The sequence below is a fragment of the Saccoglossus kowalevskii genome, chromosome 11 (assembly GCF_978046115.1).
Source record: "Saccoglossus kowalevskii chromosome 11, keSacKowa6.1, whole genome shotgun sequence".
Lineage (NCBI taxonomy): Eukaryota > Metazoa > Hemichordata > Enteropneusta > Harrimaniidae > Saccoglossus > Saccoglossus kowalevskii.
The window spans coordinates 16,968,088-16,989,112 of NC_140651.1; the positions used below are offsets into that span (position 1 = coordinate 16,968,088).

General features: G+C 33.1%; 2 protein-coding genes across 2 annotated transcripts; both read left to right on the forward strand.

Annotated features, from left to right (window-relative positions):
* The first annotated feature begins 649 nt into the window (after positions 1-649).
* On the forward strand, positions 650-2,024 carry LOC146736247 (neuralized-like protein 4). The gene is made up of 3 exons (XM_085505230.1): positions 650-886; positions 1,736-1,867; positions 1,970-2,024. Exons 1-3 carry the CDS (start codon positions 852-854, stop codon positions 2,022-2,024), a joined length of 222 nt encoding a protein of 73 aa, XP_085361356.1. The 5' UTR covers positions 650-851.
* A 4,372-nt stretch (positions 2,025-6,396) lies between these two features.
* On the forward strand, positions 6,397-19,264 carry LOC102804009 (uncharacterized). The gene is made up of 11 exons (XM_085504947.1): positions 6,397-6,604; positions 8,024-8,110; positions 8,728-8,808; positions 10,092-10,178; positions 10,796-10,876; positions 11,142-11,219; positions 11,329-11,407; positions 11,987-12,093; positions 13,178-13,267; positions 13,828-14,036; positions 15,111-19,264. Exons 1-11 carry the CDS (start codon positions 6,471-6,473, stop codon positions 15,338-15,340), a joined length of 1,263 nt encoding a protein of 420 aa, XP_085361073.1. The 5' UTR covers positions 6,397-6,470; the 3' UTR covers positions 15,341-19,264.
* The last annotated feature ends 1,761 nt before the right edge of the window (positions 19,265-21,025 follow it).

Here is a 21,025-nt window from a genome sequence, read left to right on the forward strand (position 1 = left end):
AGTTAAGATATGACAATCCTCCTTCATCGACAGGAAGATCGATGCATAACACCGAAAAACTATATTATATAAAAACATTCAGCAATACCTACATTTTGATATGAGTAAACGAAGTTGAATCAAGTAATGATTAAAGAAATGTGCTTTGATTAAACGTCATTTATTTTCCTGTCATACACAGAGCAATGCCAAATGAACACAATACTATTTTTATACATATTTCTGTGACATCCATAGTTTTGTAAATAAAGTGTGCTGTGAGTTAATTGGAACACTACATACTGTGTTGCGCTGACATTATCACCTTGTTCATGCCAGAACTCATCTGGTAGTATCTATGTGGAATGTGGAAACAAATATTTGACTGGATCCCATACAAAGAAGTTCGCTCAATCTGTTCTACACGTTTTTGTATTTTGGCATTCAGGCAGTACGCGGTCGCATCGACCACGCTGCGCGTCGGCCGATACTTCCACTGTACTGTCTTCGTGCATACTTTTCGGCATCCTCGTAATAACCTCATGTTGTAGTAAATTAGAAATACATCGAACATTGTTAACAATAACAAGAATGTCCGTATGGTATGTGTACGTGTCGAGCTATATACAAATGACATACAAATTGTTTATTTGCTAACTGATAGTTTTGAGGGCGCTGTATGGATAGATGAACTTTTCAGGTATTGTGCAACACGCTAAAATACCTATCCGTACCTAATACGGAATGCCTATCTCTTAATGTGACTTGGTAGGTCTAATTTATACAAAGTTACTTAGGGTTACGAGACTGATAGGGTACAGCTCTGCCTGTAGCACATTTATCATGAACGAGAACTGTGACTACTATAGAAAATGTCGGCGATATATTGCAACACTAAACCTGCCATGTAAGTAATCTGTAATCTATTTAAAAATGAAGCAATTGTTATTGTGCTTTCATTGTCGCTATACTGCCCATTGTGTTTTAATTTTGGCACTACTGGGCATAATACTGTTAATATACCTAATGCATCGTTTGAGACAACCTACTGAGTGTATATAATGTGAAATTACCACTTACCAAATTTAAAATGTCAATAATGACATCCCATATCACCGAGGGAAATGTTTAGATATCAAGAAATAATCTCTCCAGAAACAAGTGTGAAAATTACGGTTCTTACAATTGTATGATATTTTAAACTCTTGTATCTCTTGTACAAATTATTTTTTTTTATTATTTTTTTTATCTTAATGGCCATAAATATAATGAAAATGACATATACTTTTCAAATTTTCAAATATGGATGGCTAAACATAGCGCACTACATAAGCCCCTGTGCGCAAATCGTCGTGTTCTGCTCGTAACGAATACCTGTCCAAATAATACACTTGTGTTTTACCCTCTGTTATGATAATCCAAATTAACTATAAATGCACTGCTTTGTGGCTAGCGTGTACTTTTGGAAAGCTGTCTTACGAACCCACATAACTTTATAACTGTACATCCTCACTACGTAAGCATATTATGGAGGACTAAAATGCGTGCATGAACTTGGAATCTAAATGTTGCTGCTTTAAATTTACACCTGCCAGTTATTGTTTTTAGTGATTATATTGTCTAAATCAAATTAATGTTGATAATTAGAACATTCGACAAAATTATTAGTTTATCACAAATCAAATGTTTAAAATATGAAGGGATAAATTAATATACCGAATAATTACAATTTGTTTCAAACAGCTTCTTTGTTCAGGGACGATACCCGATACAGCATGTGCTACTGTAAAAGTTGCCATGAAAAGAGAAATGACGGAGAAGTATACAAAAGGGGGGCCCCGGAAACTGCTTACGTATTACCCTTGAACTGGGCACGTTTCCCTCTCAGGTATGTACCTTATATCAAAATGAAATAGTTATAATAATTATGAACAATCTCTTGAAATGTTTCCTGTTAAAATGCAAAGTTTTTTTTCTATCTTAATGAAAGAGTTAGACATGTTCCGAAGAATTATCATGTTGCATTCCATGGCACTGATGTATAGCACTATATGATATATGTACATGCTAGTCACAGCCTATTTTAACTTGGTTTACGTCTGATAATTACAAATAGGATTCAAATTTGAAGATGATCAAAATGGTTTGCGTTACCACAAAAGTTTTCAAAAAAATAAAAAAAGATTTCATCAATATTGTTACGAATTTACATGCAGGAGACATAAAAATAGAACTAGGTCCAGTCTGGCAACTGATTACTAGTATATCTAAGATTGGATTAAAAACAATTCCAGTTATTGCATTATTTTGCTTTTGGTGGAAGAAGATATATAGCAGTCGCCACAGCCCAACTTTTATAATATTGAATACAATAATTTCTACATAGCCAGTAAGTTAAACGTTCAGGTCTCATAGCAAGTCATCCCATTCATCTCCGTTTTCTGTATTGCTAGTGGAGTCAACTGTCTGTGAAATGGCTGCTATTTTTACGCCTAAAATTATCCATTGATGCATAAATATTATTATTTTTTTATGTATCTAAGCATTAATTATTTTTTAAGTGAAAAAATGTGTTTTAAACTCAAATTGTTTTCATTTTCGAAGGCTAAAATTTTCTAAATTGTTTGGTGGTTTGTGTTGAATGTCGAATTCACACCTCTGTTCTTTTTTTACCTTGCAGCTTGATCTGCGTAATAATTTCTGAAATAAGAATCCGGGCTTGGTCAATGTGTTTCCACCAAATAAAGTTTTAATATGATGTTATAATTATGACAATCACGCCATGAATCACGCTAACTCGAATCCACTTTGAATTTATCTGTACGTGTGTCGATCTCGATTATTTTTGTTATCCAATTAAACGCCGCTGTTAACGCACTTGCCCTCGTCGTGACCCGACGCGTTCACCTATTTCAACAAAATTTCAATTTATTTCCACGCGGCTGTCATTTAATTAGTAATTGTGATTTGTCGTTTTTTAAATTATTTTATAGTGATTTTATAGTCTGATGTTTAGAATGTCAAAATATGTTCTCTTTTATTTTAATTTTGAAAGTTTTACTCAGACGATCGATGAAATAAAACAGTGTAGTGACGTGCCTAGTAACCTGGTAAATAACAAGATAATTCCGACGTCAAATTCTATTTTGTCCAGCGACAGTGTACAAACGTGCGCCGCTGACGATCACGGTGACCAGCTACACCAGAACGAACATATTTCGCATCTAACTCAACCCCATGCAACAAAAAAGCTGCCATGCGACTTCCCCTTCTGACGTCGCAAGGGGGAATTTATGTATACAAATAAGAAGCTAATGAGGAGCCTCGTTTTAAAATACACAAAAATAAAGTTGCTGTAGATTGAGTTTAAAACACATTTTTTCACTTAAAAAATAATTAATGCTTAGATACATAAAAAAATAATAATATTTATGCATCAATGGATAATTTTAGGCGTAAAAATAGCAGCCATTTCACAGACAGTTGACTCCACTAGCAATACAGAAAACGGAGATGAATGGGATGACTTGCTATGAGACCTGAACGTTTAACTTACTGGCTATGTAGAAATTATTGTATTCAATATTATAAAAGTTGGGCTGTGGCGACTGCTATATATCTTCTTCCACCAAAAGCAAAATAATGCAATAACTGGAATTGTTTTTAATCCAATCTTAGATATACTAGTAATCAGTTGCCAGACTGGACCTAGTTCTATTTTTATGTCTCCTGCATGTAAATTCGTAACAATATTGATGAAATCTTTTTTTATTTTTTTGAAAACTTTTGTGGTAACGCAAACCATTTTGATCATCTTCAAATTTGAATCCTATTTGTAATTATCAGACGTAAACCAAGTTAAAATAGGCTGTGACTAGCATGTACATATATCATATAGTGCTATATATTTAGCTAAAATAAAACGTGTTAACATGGAATTAAATGTTGAGAATGAAGCTATTTCACTCTTCCCAAAAATAACATACTTTAGTTATATTCAAATTATATTATTATGTAGTGCAGTAGCATCTAATGTTATTTATACAATAATTTGTCACTAGCAAATGTTGACGAGTATTTTCCGCCAAATTGTGTACTTTGCTTGCCAAATGTCCGGGTCGTATTTTTTCCCAACTTAGCTTGTTATTTGACCATGTAGAATTATTTGCGATTTGCGAAAAACTAGGATACAATTATTTTGGTAACGGGTCTTATGGGGAGAACCATTTTCGTTATCGCTGTGTGAATTCGAAGTTAGCGGGAAGAGATTTTTTTTTCTTCGAAAAATAATAAAACGGTTACTTCGCACCTCGATACATTATCCCAGTTTTTTAAAGATCGAAATATCGGAGAGACGCTAGCGCTGCTCAATTGATACTTTAAAAGCCAACACAAATAACCACAACTGCCGTTTGGTGAATATTTGCAGAATGTTAATCTTTGAGACGGCAAACAATGCGTGTTTATCAAACGTCTATTGTCAGCATTATTGCCAGTCAGGACTTCGTTGTGAAACTTTGTGCAACTTTGTTTTAACTCGTTTGAAGTCGCTGATCTTTGGATCAGTTTATGATTGTTATAACATTTGTGGTTAACTTGTAATTAAACGTAATATTGTTATTACATTTGTCGTTGACCTTTGAATCAATTTATGATTGTTATTACATATGTGTTCAATTTGTAATTATATTATGATTGTTATTACATTTGTCGTTAATTTGTAATTATGTGTATGGTTGTTATTACATTTGTCGTTAATTTGTAATTATGTGTATGGTTGTTATTACATTTGTCGTTAATTTGTAATTATGTGTATGGTTGTTATTACATTTGTCGTTAATTTGTAATTATGTGTATGGTTGTTATTATATTTGTCGTTAATTTGTAATTATGTGTATGGTTGTTATTACATTTGTCGTTAATTTGTAATTATGTGTATGGTTGTTATTACATTTGTCTTTGATCTTTGAATCAATTTATGATTGTTATTACATATGTGTTCAATTTGTAATTATATTATGATTGTTATTACATATGTGTTCAATTTGTAATTATATTATGATTGTTATTACATTTATCGCTAATTTGTAATTATGTGTATGGTTGTTATTACATTTATGTAAAACAACAATATATATGGGAAGTGTATGGTGTACAGCAACTTGGATATTTTCATTAGAGTAGGCAATTACCGAGGGTCTTTGAAACATCCCCCGGACGCCGTATGCCTTTGAAGGAAGGCGTAGTTGGACTATCCCATTTATTTTTAAATACACAAATGATTGTTGTATAACATAACACTGGGAATGAATCTTAACAAGCAATGTTGAATTTAAATTGTATTTGATTTTATCTTAATAATAATAGCGTTGTGAGTGTCGCGTTCTACATTTTTCGTACAATGGATGTTCCATTGCCAATTTGCCAAAATGTCTTTCACTGGCATCTTTTTGCTTTTAGTTTCATCTCCAAATCTTCACCATATACCAAATTCAAATATTTTTAAATCTGAGATGAAATTCAATAAACTCAACACTTTCTTGTGTAGACTTTAGTCGAAAAAAGCCGCTAGTCATGTCGGAACGCATTCACCGGTGCGACGGGAAATCTGCATAATACCTTGACCCTAAAATGAGGCAAATAATCTCCTTTTGAATGTCGTAATCTACATACTTTGACATACCAACAACAATTGTAAAGGCAATGATGAGTTCATTATCAAAATTCAAGTGTTTTCTGGAGGGTAATTTAGGTAAATCCATTATATGGGGATAATACGGTGAAGCACGGTATTTGAGTATAAAACAATATGATAAAGTTTCCACTGAAAAGCTTGGGGTTTTGTTTCACTTGTGATATTGATAGGAACAGTAAGTAGGGGTTCTATTTTACGTCATCAAGCTGAAATAGCTGTAAAAACTCCATTTAGGTGAAATAATGTAGAAATGCGGATGACAATTGTATTGTATTGACTACTGTCATTGCATTGACCTTCTAGAGACAAATAATTCAGAGACACACATTATCTATCTATCTAGAAATAACACTCAAATAACATACACTTATATTGGCAATAATAATATTACCATTAAACCATATAATTATGTGAGTGGAAAGGCTGACACGGGTGTAACTTTAGCAAACAACAAAACAAACACTTGTCTCACAGCCCAATTTTTTTTAAAACCTATTTGACAGTAAACCTTTTGTTTTGTAAATTAGTATGCTCCTGTAAAAACATGGCATATACAGTTTGTTTAGTTTGGGTGTTGAAGTGAAGAGATACGACTGTATATTTGTTATATGTTTTAATAACATTTATTCATGCAAATTTCCGCGATATATAGTTTTCTTCCTTTTCTTAAAATACTAGACGACCGAATAAGGGCGCCCTCAAATGTTCATAATATGTTTTCCTCGTGTCAAAATTGAGGAATCCACCACACCACTTATGGCTGCACATATGTACACATGTTGATTTTGTATCCGCCATGTTGTGCTTATCTTTCTCTAAGAAGAAGTGCTTTGGATGCACATGTGTACTGGGTGTTATAATCGCGATTACTCAACTATATTATTTGACCAGTGACTCTGTAAATGGTTACATCAAGAACATTGGCAACAGGTAAGTTTAAAAAGCGTTAGCCCACGAGTATGAAAACGCCCACAGGTTTGAGCAATATTGCCTTAAAGTGAAAGGCAGGCGCAACAGAATCTGAGTAACCAGTAAACGCGAACAGTTTACCACCCACAAGGATTCATGAGACTCATGGTTCTGAAAGTGTGGCTTGTATCGGATTGTTTGTTACATAAATCACATAAAACCATGTAATTGAATGGTTTATAGAGCAATCAACTCTTGCCCCTTAATCTCCATTGAAATTTTAGTACTCATTGAAGACTCTACTTGCTGTAGTTATTGTTGTTGGTTCGAACTTCTTCTTTTTTAAAATACATGTATTTGAGGGGAAATTCTTTGTTTTAGTCAACTCTATACGCTCAGTTAAGCGTGACTTAACTGTTGTGAAAGTGCGTTTTGAATTGCCACCATTGCTGGCATCAAGCCATGACGTTTTTCGGAATCTTACTCAAAAATAACCAACCAAAGAAATTAAATCAAAAATAAATCAAAAATAAATAAATTAGTCTTATTTAGCGTTACAAGTAACAGTTGCAAGTACTGTTGCCCGAAAATTGGGTAGCCCAGCGTACATGACTGTTAGACGTGTAATTTACATTAGGACTTGACAACCCTCGCATTGTAAGACATTGAAAGAGCCATAGTTCACGTAGTCTATCGTCCTGCTTCCTGACATTCTAGGAGCATGCATCTTTAAATCCATTCAACATGTCTCTTTTACCAATTGTGACCCCACGTACATACGTTCACTCGCCTGGAGGAAATGACCTAATTCTGTCTAGTATCAATTCACACTTGCTGGGTGCTACATATATTACAAAATGCCTCTCACTTGAGTTGAAGTTATAAATAGATGTCTGTCCTTTAACAATCCGGGCACGCTCGACGATTATTGCCTATTCATCACAAAGGTTATTTCAGGTCCCAGGTCAATGAATCCAGAATGGGTATTAGTAATGATTTTTATTTGGTCTAACGTGATTGTTGTTCTAGCATTATCAAATAACATTACAAACATGAAGTTCACGGCATGGGTTAGAGTATACCAGACCACTTGTTTCGATAAATGGTGTGGGGTCGCTCACTGAGTGGCTTGTGGTAAAAATCGAAAATGGATAACTTTTGTCATCTAAAAATGTAATTTCCATAGACATTTTATTGTGCATGTGTTTTTATGTTTAAATTATAAATATATTACGATAAATTTAACTATAATAATGAAGCCATTTGGAATTTTAAAATGATTATATGTGAAATCACATTTTTCTAATTTAATTATTACATCGATTGTTTAAACGTTTGCGAAGATTGGTATTGAGTTAAATTAAACTGTAATATCGTGTAATTTACCTGCGTCGGTTTGTGATTATATTCTTTCTTTCTTTTTTTTCTTTTTTAATCTAGCAAAGAAAAACAAATACTAGATGATACGATCAAGGAAGTCGAATATTATATATTCAATAAATCTCGTTTGAATAGTCGGACAAAAAGGTGAGATATTTTACAACATTGACACATACTGTTATTCCGAAAAATGAATACACTGTGTCTGATTGATTCATTATTTTGCACATCTTGTTACGTACTTGAATAAACTCATTCACTCCCACATATATATTTATTGTGAAAATTATGCTGTTAACTTTCAAAAAAAGGATCTATACAATTGCAAACTTTGTTATAGTTTAATTGCCGCTCTATATAAAGTTGAGTTCAAATTAACTTATGCAGTGTACCCAATGACCTGTTTATGTAAATACAACGTCCACTCAACCATGCTCAAACACACTCAATCACTAGTATTACTCTCATTCATTTCATACTTCAACAATCACAAAGGTACAGGTGCGGTTTAATGATCGTGGTTAATGCTGAAACATTTGTTCTTTATCAACTTATCACGTTGAAGTTGAAATCAAACTCACGCTCAATCCCGACCACATCAAATATTTAACCATGCACTCAGATAACATCCCTCTCTCTCTAATCTAAAATGTAAACTGAACACACCATGATGGCATATTTTAGTCTGATTAAATCAACTTATCAATCAACTGTTCTAGTCACAGGGAATGTTATTTGATGTTAAAATATTCATTTTTAATTAGCATTGGTAAATACATAAATAAAGATACAATCAGAGATGTCGAATATTGGACCTTGAATCACACTGGTTTAACTGATATTCGGTAAGACGATTCTTGTTTGTGTTTGGATAATGTGCTCACTACAGCGCATATCACCTATTGCTTATGTTGTTGGTTTGAAGTTCTTCTTTTTTATAATACATGTATTTGAGGGGAAATTCTTTGTTTTAGTCAACTTCATATGCACAGTCGAGCGTGACTTAACTGTTGTGAAAGTGCGTTTTGAATTGCCACCATTGTTGGCATCAAGCCATAACGTTTTTCGGAACCTTTCTCAAAAATAACCAACCAAAGAAATTAAATCAAAAATAAATAAATTAGTCTTATTTAGCGTTACAAGTAACAGTGCAAGTACTGTTGCCCGAAAATTGGGTAGCCCAGCGTACATGACTGTTAGACGTGTAATTTACATTAGGACTTGACAACCCTCGCATTGTAAGACATTGAAAGAGCCATAGTTCACGTAGCCTATCGTCCTGCTTCCTGACATTCTAGGAGCATGCATCTTTAAATCCATTCAACATGTCTCTTTTACCAATTGTGACTCCACGTACATAAGAAATCCAGCAAAATATGTGCCAATACTTCTGTTTTAGTAATATTTACCAATAGAATAGTTCGTTATCTTGTAAAATTTTAATTCCCAATTACTTTGTTTGTCCTCATTCACTCGTCTGGAGGAAATGACCTAATTCTGTCTAGTATCAATTCACACTTGCTGGGTGCTACATATATTACAAAATGCGTCTCACTTGAGTTGAAGTTATCAATAGATGTCTGTCATTTAACAATCCGGACATGCTCGACGATTATTGCCTATTCATCACAAAGGTTATTTCAGGTCCCAGGTCAATGAATCCAGAATGGGTATTAGTAATGATTTTTATTTGGTCTAACGTGATTGTTGTTCTAGCATTATCAAATAACATTACAAACATGAAGTTCACGGCATGGGTCAGAGTATACCAGACCACTTGTTTCGATGAATGGTGTGGGGTCGCTCACTGAGTGGCTTGCGGTAAAATTCGAAAATGGATAACTTTTGTCATCTAAAAATGTAATTTCCATAGACATTTTATTGTGCATGTGTTTTTATGTTTTAATCACAAATATATTACATTTAATTTAACTAAAATAATGAAGCCATTTGGAATTTTAAAATGATTATATGTGAAATCACATTTTTCTAATTTAATTATTACATCGAATATTTAAACGTTTGCGAAGGTTGATATTGAGTTTAATTAAACTGTAATATCGTGTAATTTAACTGCGTCGGTTTGTGATTATATTCTTTCTTTTATTTTTTTTATTTTTTAATCTAGCAAAGAAAAAAAAATACTAGATGATACGATCAAGGAAGTCGAATATTATATATTCAATAAATCTCGTTTGAATAGTCGGACAAAAAGGTGAGATATTTTACAACATTGACACATACTGTTATTCCGAAAAATGAATACACTGTGCCAGATTGATTCATTATTTTGCACATATTGTCAAGTACTTAAATAAATTCATTCACTCCCACATATATATTTATCGTGAAAATTAGGCTGTTAACTTTCAAAAAAGGATCTATACAATTGCAAACTTTGTTATAGTTTAATTGCCACTCTATATAAAGTTGAGTTCAAATTAACTTATGCAGTGTAGCCAATGACCTGTTTATGTAAATACAACGTCTACTCAACCATGCTCAAACACACTCAACCACTAGTATTACTCTCATTCATTTCATACTTCAACAATCACAAAGGTACAGGTGCGGTTTAATGACCGTGGTTAATGCTGAAACATTTGTTCTTTATCAACTTATCACGTTGAAGTTGAAATCAAACTCACGCTCAATCCCGACCACATCAAATATTTAACCATACACTCAGATAACATCCCTCTCTCTCTAATCTAAAAATGTAAACTGAACACACCATGATGGCATATTTTAGTCTGATTAAATCAACTTATCAATCAACTGTTCTAGTCACAGGGAATGTTATTTGATGTTAAAATATTCATTTTTAATTAGCAATGGTAAATACATAAGTAAAGATACAATCAGAGATGTCGAATATTGGACCTTGAATCACACTGGTTTAACTGATATTCGGTAAGACGATTCTTGTTTGTGTTCGGATAATGTGCTCACTACAGCGCATATCACCTATACTAATCGTATGCTTATGAAAGATAGGAAATTTGTGAAAGAAACAATGAACACATGTGTATTTAGATCGAATCGATGTCGATGAACTAAAGGCGATATTAACATAAACTGTTACAACTACTTTACAAGCCTATTTATATTCAACAAATACTGATCAAGCCCTCGCGCTTACTTTTATGCCAGAGTATCATATAGTCTTGTTTTTTAGCATAGACAAGTTAATGGAAGATTCAATTAGGGATGTCAAACATTGGAGATTCAATGAAACGCGTCTTTATGAAACTAGGTAAGAATGTTACAAGAGCTATATTGCTATATTCTGTTATTTGGATTATAAACAAAGCGATATAAGTGTCATTGTGACTAATTCAGTTTTATACGCATTTAAATTGCAGGTTAAAACTATACCAACATTTACTTAGACACAATTTTTCAGCTGAGATCAGATACCTTGATTTTCTTGAATATGCTGTAGTAAGTATATTATTTGTTCGGAATGTCACAATATGTTACACGTCATTATTTTATGCATGTTTGAACATTACGCAGATAAAAAAACGACAGTACCGATTTCATCACAAAAATATGAGAAAATCTGATTGCAAGTTTGACAGTAACTATACATTCTCGCCTTATCAAAATCTCGGTTGGAGTAGGATAAGTGTACATGTGATTCAATTATGTACACAATAAGAATTTCTGTATTTCAATAAGATTAATTCATACACATATTTTGTGATGCTGAAGTAATAGCCTTTTCACAACTGCAAATATAACGCCAAATTTTGCCTTTTAATGTTTTTACAAAAAATCAAATCTATTCTCTCAAAAAAACTGATTTTCCCACAGTATTCCGAGCTGCAATCTTGCCGTGACTCCAATCCAAAGCTAACACGAGCACAGAGACACTCAAATATCAGTATCAAATGTTTTAACATCATTAATTTTAGCAGTTAGTGTGTAGTGGAGAAACACAGTGGGTTCCAATCCATGCCAATCAGAAACGTATGCAACGTTTGAATCAACTACGCCAATGATTCATTTTAATTTTAGAACAAAGACCACATACATTACAAACGATGTAGTATTGTTGGAAATGGAGGCATTCTAAAAAAAAGTGGATGTGGATCAGATATCGACAAAGCCGACTATGTCTTCAGGTAACTGAGAAACATTTATAGTGTGGGATTTATGCCGAGTATTATGCACATTGTATCATTTGATATGTTGTGCTATCATTTATGAACACTCAGTATAATCAGTATAAAAGAAACCCAGGACAAATCATCAACCTTGAATAAACAAATTAGTCATTTGTAGATTATTAACTCAACCACGCATACCATATATGATGAAATTTTGACGAAATAAAACAATTGAACAATTTCACATATCTCCATATTATGTAATAAATCCGGTTAATCTGATTCAACAGTACCTAGCACTTTTTTGCGTTCACGCGGCGTGGCTATCGCGCTAGGAAAAAAGGCAAGATATTTAGAATAAGTGCTCACAAACTACAATCTCTCTGTTAGTTGTTTGCCTTTGGAAGGAGCTGCAGAATGGATACATTGGATAAGCATGATATACAATTCGTGATTCTACAATTTTAAGTTAACAAAATCAAAAATATTAATTGTCAATTGCTTAGATGGAGTATCACATTACAATATTATAACATAAACATGTAACATATTAAGGCAATTAAAACCGTTATTGCGTTAAAAAATACTTTTGAATAATTTGTAATAATAATGATTAATGATGTAATTTTTAGTATTTTATGATGAATGTATTTTGTTGTGGGTGCTATGTGTTGGTAAGGGATAGGATGGGTATAGGAGGGAATCTGTTGCAACTCTCATCCGTCCAGACAGCATAAAACCCCAGTGTGTTATCATTACATTATTTATTTCTGAAGGTTTTCTAACTATGGTATTAGGGGAGAAACTGTTACAATGTGGTTGGAATACCCTGAGTTGCTAAAGTTATTTGTACACGTATTTATACATTGATTTTCTGTGCGAATGAGCTTTTTAATCTTACTAGCGCTAGGGGGATTCGTTTTATTTGTATTAACATAGGGGTCAACGAAATGCCATGATTGGAAAACACAAGCTGGGATAATGTTGTCTGCCATTATAACGAATGATTGAAGTAATATGTCTGATGTCCTATTATAACCTTTTTAACGCATCAGTTTCCCATAAAAGACAATATATTGACGTCATATTTTGTTTGCAGGGCTAATCTACCTTGGATTCGTAACTTCACTGACGATGCTGGAAAGAAGACAAACTTTAGCACTTTTAATCCAAGCATTATTAGTACCAGGTTTGTAATAGTACAATTTCACTAACTGTAGCATTACATACTTATTACTTTGTTAAGAATCGATACTTCGATTCTTACCAATTTCAATAAATATTTATTCTTTTTCTTTGGGCATTTTAACTACATACAGTTTATAAATCAAATCTAGTTATATACAACGAAAAATATTCAAATATACATCGAAGAAGAGAAATAATAAACATATCGAATCAATGTTCATGAAAACAAAAACAAATTGACAAGCTATGGGCACATGACAATAACATACACACCAATGAGAACTATGTATCCCATAGTGTCTATGAACAATTATGTTGGCTGGTAATGAGTGAACACATTATACTCCACATTTAGTATCGACCACACACATATTTGAATAATGATCAGAAGTAGTCATTAGTAGTATCACTGTTTTTATAAGTTTATAATATTTTCTGACGTAGGCTGGCATACTACGATATAAGGCACAAGTGTGTAATATCAAGTGGTACATTTGGTTGAAGCTAATTTTAGAAGAGAGTTAATTTATTTCTCTAATAGTAATATTGTTTTTTGAATAGGTACCACAACAAGTTGTCTGGATTCATGAAGGATCTCGATGCATATCAAGGTCATCTAATGTTTTCTCGAACTGAAAGAATGAAAGGAGTTAAACGTACATTTTTATCGTATGTACAAAAGAACACTACGTTAATTGACTTGGAAATTGATCTGAATTACTTATTTGCAGTTAAAACATTTTGGTTATGCAATAAAAGTGCAACTTCAGGTTAGTTTAAAATTCTTCTTGTTAAAATATATAAATATAGTTCTTGATATATATTATTATAGACTTTGAATAATGTGAATTTAATTGCATTTGAAACCCAATAATCTATAGAATAGATAGAATTGGCGTGTTATGTTAGGATTCAAATTAGCCTTAATCACTTATTTAACAGGAATGGGATACTTATAATGCAGCAAGCTGTTATAATATATTTGTTTAAATTATTCCTGTCAAATACGCATTTTGGTCTTTTGAAAAATTAAAATTATTTTACCTGTGAGTTATTGATCAAGGCATTTGTTAAGTTAAGTCCCTTCCACTTATGACCTGTAATACCGCCATCAGATAATGGTTGCACCCAATATTAAAATAAAGATGGCGGACTCTAGCGTTGATTCATCTACTGCGGATTACTTGGAGAAAATATTTATATGTATATTCAAATATTTATATGCCTGTGTGTTTTCTTTTTTGTCGAAATGAATTTTCAATATGTTGGTGGCTGTTCCTAGCTTTGCATATCGACTATATCAGCTTCGTTTTTTTATTAAGCCGTAATAGCTGTTTAGGCTCTGCAGCTGGTGGACAACAATTCAGTTCTTTGCAACGCTACTGTCATTTTATTTCTTGACTAACCAACTCCTTGTGGGGTTATGGTAAGTAACTGGGCTATATCCAAAATAAGTAAGAAATAAGCAAATAAATCAATCACTAGAAAACGTTTGCGTAAGTAATAAACACGTAGAATAGTTTATTACGTCAATGCAGTGTATCCACTGTTGTATCGAAGACATTCCCAGAAAGTTACATTAACAGATACAAGCATAAAACACAACAGCGTGGTAAAGACTGGCCCTAAAATAGTTGCGCATTCAATGTAAGGATTTGATAGGATAGTGAACTCTAGATGGGAATATCCATATTGGTCAGAAGTTAACATTGTAGAAGCAATGAAGTGATGTTTTCTATCACATTCGCACTTCAACAACATGTCTATTTCTATATATGTGGTTTGAAATAAGAAAATATACGTAAAATATGTCAAAGTACTTTCGTCAACTTTGCTTTCGTTAGGATTGCTGTTGGTCAATCTAGCGCTTACACGCTGTGATGAACTTCACCTGTTTGGATTCTGGCCATTTGATACTGATGAAGAGGGCAACGATATACCACACCACTATACTGAGGACATTAAATGGAACAAATCAGTTGCAAAGGTGCATTACATGCCGTACGAGTTTCGAATTCTTAAAGAATTGCATACCAAAGGTGTGCTTGAGCTGCATATTGGGAAATGTGAATAGCGAGGAATATAAGGTAAACAGTACGTTACTTAAAGTTTGACAAAAACTGAATAAAAATCTAATTCAATAGTATGAATAATCATCTTTGATGGAAAGGGGCTAATGTGCGATCAATTGAAATTTAAACATAAACGTGAAAACAAGCAAATCGCTTAGTGCAGTGTGCAGTAATGATATGACAGTTGACTCCACTAGCAATGCAGAAAACAGAGATGAATGGGATGACTCGGTATGAGACCTGAACGTTTAACTTACTGCCTATGTAAAAAATATTGTATTCAATATTATTATTTTTTCTGTGTCCTGCATGTAAATTTGTGCAAACATTATTGGTGAAATTTTTTTTTAATTTTTGTGGTGACAATAAATCAAACCATTTTGATCATCTTCAAATTTGAATCCTATTTGTAATTATCAGACGTAAACCAAGTTAAAATAGGCTGTGACTAGCATGTACATATATCATATAGTGCTATATATTTAGCTAAAATAAAACGTGTTAACATGGAGAATGAAGATATTTCACTATACCCAAACATAACAAAGTTTAGTTATATTCAAATCATATTATTATATAGTGCAGTAGCATCCAATGTTATTTATATTATGTGATATCAATTATTTGTCTCTAGCAAATGTTGACGATTATTTACCGCAAAATTGTGCATTTTGCATGCTGCCAAATGTCCGGGTCGTAATTTTCCCCAACTTGGCTTGTTATTTGAACATGTAGAATTATTTGCGGAAAACTAGGATACAATTATTATAGTAACGAGTCTTATGGGCGAATCATTTTTTAATGCTGTCTTAAGTTATCAAGAAGGGAAATTTTATTTTGTTTTTTCAAAAAATAATAAAACGGTTACTTTCGACCTCGAAGGGTTTATCAAACGTCTATTGTCAGCATTATTTCCAGTCAAGACTTTGTTGTGAAAATGTAGTCATAACTTTGTACAACTTTCTTTTAAATCATTTAAAGTTAATATTCTATTACTTTATCCGCATCCACGCAAAACATTATCAACTACATAACCGATGACGACACCGCTACACCAGACGAGGAAGCGAGTATAGGAAATATGGTGTTTGTCGATATCAGCCGAATAAAATAAAACCATCTTTTCCGTTTAGATGAGAGTGTGCGCCCATCTATTTTTCCGTTGACAACATCGTTTTAGTTTTCCATCCTCAACAGTGGTCTTAACCCATTCACACGTTTTTTTTTCTCTTACAAAATAATTTTAATAAAACGAAGGTGATTGCCTAGATACACGAGTTTGAACCATTTGACGCTTTGTTTGGAGTTCAAAGTAATGAACGTAGTCATAACAAATTATACTTGCTAATGATAAAGAAAGAACCTAACACCGCATAGTCAAAAACAGCAAATGTTTCAACTGAAATACTGTAATCTTCATACTAATTTTGCGTAACGAAATTGGTAATCGTTGTGCTATCCAGCATCTTGTAGTATAATTCACAAGCAGTAACTAAAGAAGGAACTGTTTTACTGGGATTTCTACGGCGTCTCGCTTTAGTCTTTTTGCCACAGGAAATTGTTGCTTCGAAAAACGGTCATTTTGTTTCACCGTGATAACAGTTTTATTAGATCTCTTATCAGGGACACTTGAAAAATAAGCTTGTTTGTAAACAGTCAGCGTGTACAGTGGGACAGTAATGTTTGGCAAAATATTATCCCTCGTTGTGCGTTTGCATAACAATAGGAACTATGTCTCCCGAATGCTCCAGCAGTACGGGCACAAAATGCCAGCTGCTTTTTTTTCAATTTCCACACTCGCCCTTGAAATTATTCGTTATCTGACACGCTTAATGGGCTCTATGATATAAGCCAGGGCGTTAGGCAAAACTGTTGGATCAGTGAAACATACAGTCTGCTTTGAAAGATTCAAAAAATAATATTTGTATTAAATATGCAAACAAACTAGATACTGCGCCATTATATCTATATTTAATTTCCTTAGCGATTTGAGACGTATTAGATGAATTGAGAAAGTCGTAAGTTATTAACAGCGGCGTACTCGAGAGTTGTCAAAAACAGCGCCGCCATCGATGAAATGCTCGCGCTTCCACTTCACGATTACTTGCGCGTCTGCGTTCCGCCATAAATGAGAAATTCCGCTAAACTATCAAATAGACTTCTAATTCGCGAACATTATTTTCGGTACTCGTAGTTGACGGTCAAGTGCCAAATAACCACGTCATCATTATTTTAGTGTAAAATGGTACGTAATTTTTATTTGATGGTTTTGAAATTTTGTTATGAACACAGAAATAAACAAAATTGTTCATGAACAACAATTTATTAAATTTTATTTTTGTTTTGCGTAGTACAGTCAATCAAGATCAGCTGACAAAGACATGTTCTAACTAACTTCTCTCAATTTATACAGATAATATAAACCGTGAATCCAGCGATCTGATTGGTGGGGGGCGCATAGCCATATTAGAAAACTGGGCCCAAAAGTCTTGGCGCAAAACAATGCATCTATGTGGTGATTAGATGGATATATTAGGATAGAAGATATATAAACGTTATATGATATGACCAAATATAGTCACATTACGCAATTAATATGCATAACTAATATTTCATGCACGCAAGCAGACAAAATCATAAAACCAATGTCATAATGTGACATGTATAACTGTAACACCTAGAAAAATGCAATCACGCACGTGTAACCAGTGATGTAATAAAGACAGAAGAGATATGACTAACATTACTATATAGATATCAGTTTACATGGTTTTATATGCAAACATTGTATATGCTTCAGACAGAGAATATATAAATCGTGAATCCGGCGATCTGATTGGTGGGGGCGCATAGCCATGTTAGTCTGGGTGCAAAGCCAATACATGAGTTCGAGTCAAAACATTTCACCACTGCAATGCTCGTAGTACTGTTTTATCATTTCTAGATTGTTACTAATATGTTAAACTTATTTTATCCTGGAATGAAAATACACATATATTATTTCTAGTACTGTGTCAACCCAGGCACTTTTGCCTACCGCCTTTAATATAAGTGGTTAATAGGTTTGGCCATTCTTAGTGTACGTTTATAATATTGCAGCAAATCCGCAGTGTTTTTCACGAGATTAAGTTTTGATTCAGTACGACTGATTGGAACCAGTCAAACATTCAAACTTGCACTCATCGTTCGTAAGGTAATGATAGTGCGAAATTTTACTTAAATGCTTTGTCACAGAATAATAGTATGTTAAATGTGCCAAGTGCGAAATAATTAGGGGACAAAAAACAAACCTGCGTTAAAATCGGAAAAATCGGTCTTTTGATTTATCGGGGACACATATCAAAGAACTTGATTACGGATAATGCATATATGTAGTGATTGGAGGGGTATATTAGGTATAAGATATATAACCGTTCTATGATATGACCAAATATAGTCACGTTACGCAATTAATGTGCATAACTAATATTTTATGCACGCAAGCAGACAAAATTATAATGTAACATGCATAACTGTAATTCATAGAAAAATGCAATCACGCACGGGTAACCAGTGATATAATAAAGACAGAAGAGATATGACTAACATTACTATATAGATATCAGTTTACATTTCACTATTGTTGTTGTGGTAGCTTCTTTGAAGTATAAGCCAGTTCATTTATAAGCCATTACAAATCCATTAATTGCTGTTTGCTAGCTATATGTATGGTTGCTATTATATTTATGGTTGATTTGTAATTATATTTATGGTTGTTATTACATTAATAGTTGATTTGTAATTAAAAGTACGTTCGATATTACATTTTTCGTTGATCTTTGAATCAATTTATGATTGTTATTACATATGTGTTTAATTTGTAATTAAATTATGGTTGTTATTACAGTTATGGTTGATTTATAATTAAACGTAAGATTGTAATTACATTTGTCGTTGATCTTTGAATCAATTTATGATTGTTATTACATTTGTCGTTGATTTGTAATTATATGTATGTTGTCATTACATTTATATAATACAACGATATATATGGGAATTGTATGGTGTACAGCAACTTGAATATTTTCATTAGCACGGACGTAATATATTTACGTACACCTTACTGCCGCAACTTCTGTGCAATTACCCAGGGACTTTGAAACATCCCCCGGACGCCGTATGTCTTTGAAGTTCGGCCAAAATGAAGGCGTAGTTTGACTATTCCATTTATTTTTAAGTACACAAATGATTGTTGTAAAACATAACACTGGGAATGAATCTTAACAAGCAATGTTGAATGTAAATTCCGTTGAATGCACATGTTTACTGGGGTTTATCTTCGCAATTGCCCAACTATATTATTTGACCAGTGACTCAGAAAATGGTTACATCAAGAACATTGGCAACAGGTAAGTTTAAAAAGCATTAGCCCACGAGTATGAAAACGCCCACTGATTTGAGCCATATTGCCTTAAGGCACAGTTGAGCGTGACATAACTGTTGTGAAAGTGCGTTTTGAATTGCCACCATTGTTGGCATCAAGCCATGGCATTTGAATGAAGATCGAAAAGTTTGGTGTTATTTTTACTTCCACAACATGTCTGGAGTTCAGATCGGCAATAGATATATACTATTTTAAAAATCAACTACTTAAAATAAAAACAAATACAAGTAAAATAACATTTTAAAATTAGACTTGCAAAAGTAAAGTAAAATAAAATAAAATAAATTTAATTAAAATGAAATAATATAGGACAAACAGTGTGAAATATGATGAAATATAAAATAAGAACATTTCGCGGTCATTTTTCGGAATCTTTCTGAAAAAATAACAACCAACAATTTACAAAACTCATCGAAAACAAAATAATAATATCCGAGAAATAAAATTTAAAAAGTAAATTAACAAATAAATCAACGAAAGATTAAGAAGACAATAACGCGAAAATAAACGGAAATGTAAAATAATATCGGAAAAAAAGACAGAAATGAAATAAAAAAATAATAAATTAGTCTCATTTAGCGTTACAAGTAACAGTGCACGTACTGTTGCCCGAAAATTAGGTAGTCCAGTGTACATGACTGTTAGACGTGTGAATTAATTATGACTTGACAGCACCCTCGCATTGAAAGACATTGACAGAGCTATAGTTCACGTAGCATATCGTCCTGCTCACTGACATTTTAGAAGCCATCTTTAAACCCATTAAACATGTCTCTTTTACCAATTGTGACCCAGCGTGCCTAAGAAAACCAGCGGAATGTATGCCAATGCTTCTGTTTAGGCAAATTTCACAATAGAATAATTCGTTATGTAAAATGTTGAATTCCCAATTACTTAGTTTGTACTCATTCACTCGCATGGAGGAGATGACGTAATTCTGTCTAGTATCAATTCACACTTGCTGGGTGCTACATATATTACAAAATGCGTCTCACTTGAGTTGAAGTTATCAATAGATGTTTGTCCTTGGAGAGTACTACCCTTTCCCCGTCATATATTATGTAAATATACATATGCAAATTTCAGCTTACAAATGATTTTCAAACCGTATCGAAAACGTGCACCGAATGATCGATCGAAACAGCCTCTGCCTGCAAGTTGTAACCGCTACGTTCTGTTGAATATATGGGACTTCGCTTTCTGAGTTATTACCTAAGATAATAAGATAAAGCAAAACTACTACAAAAATTGATTTTGTGAAATT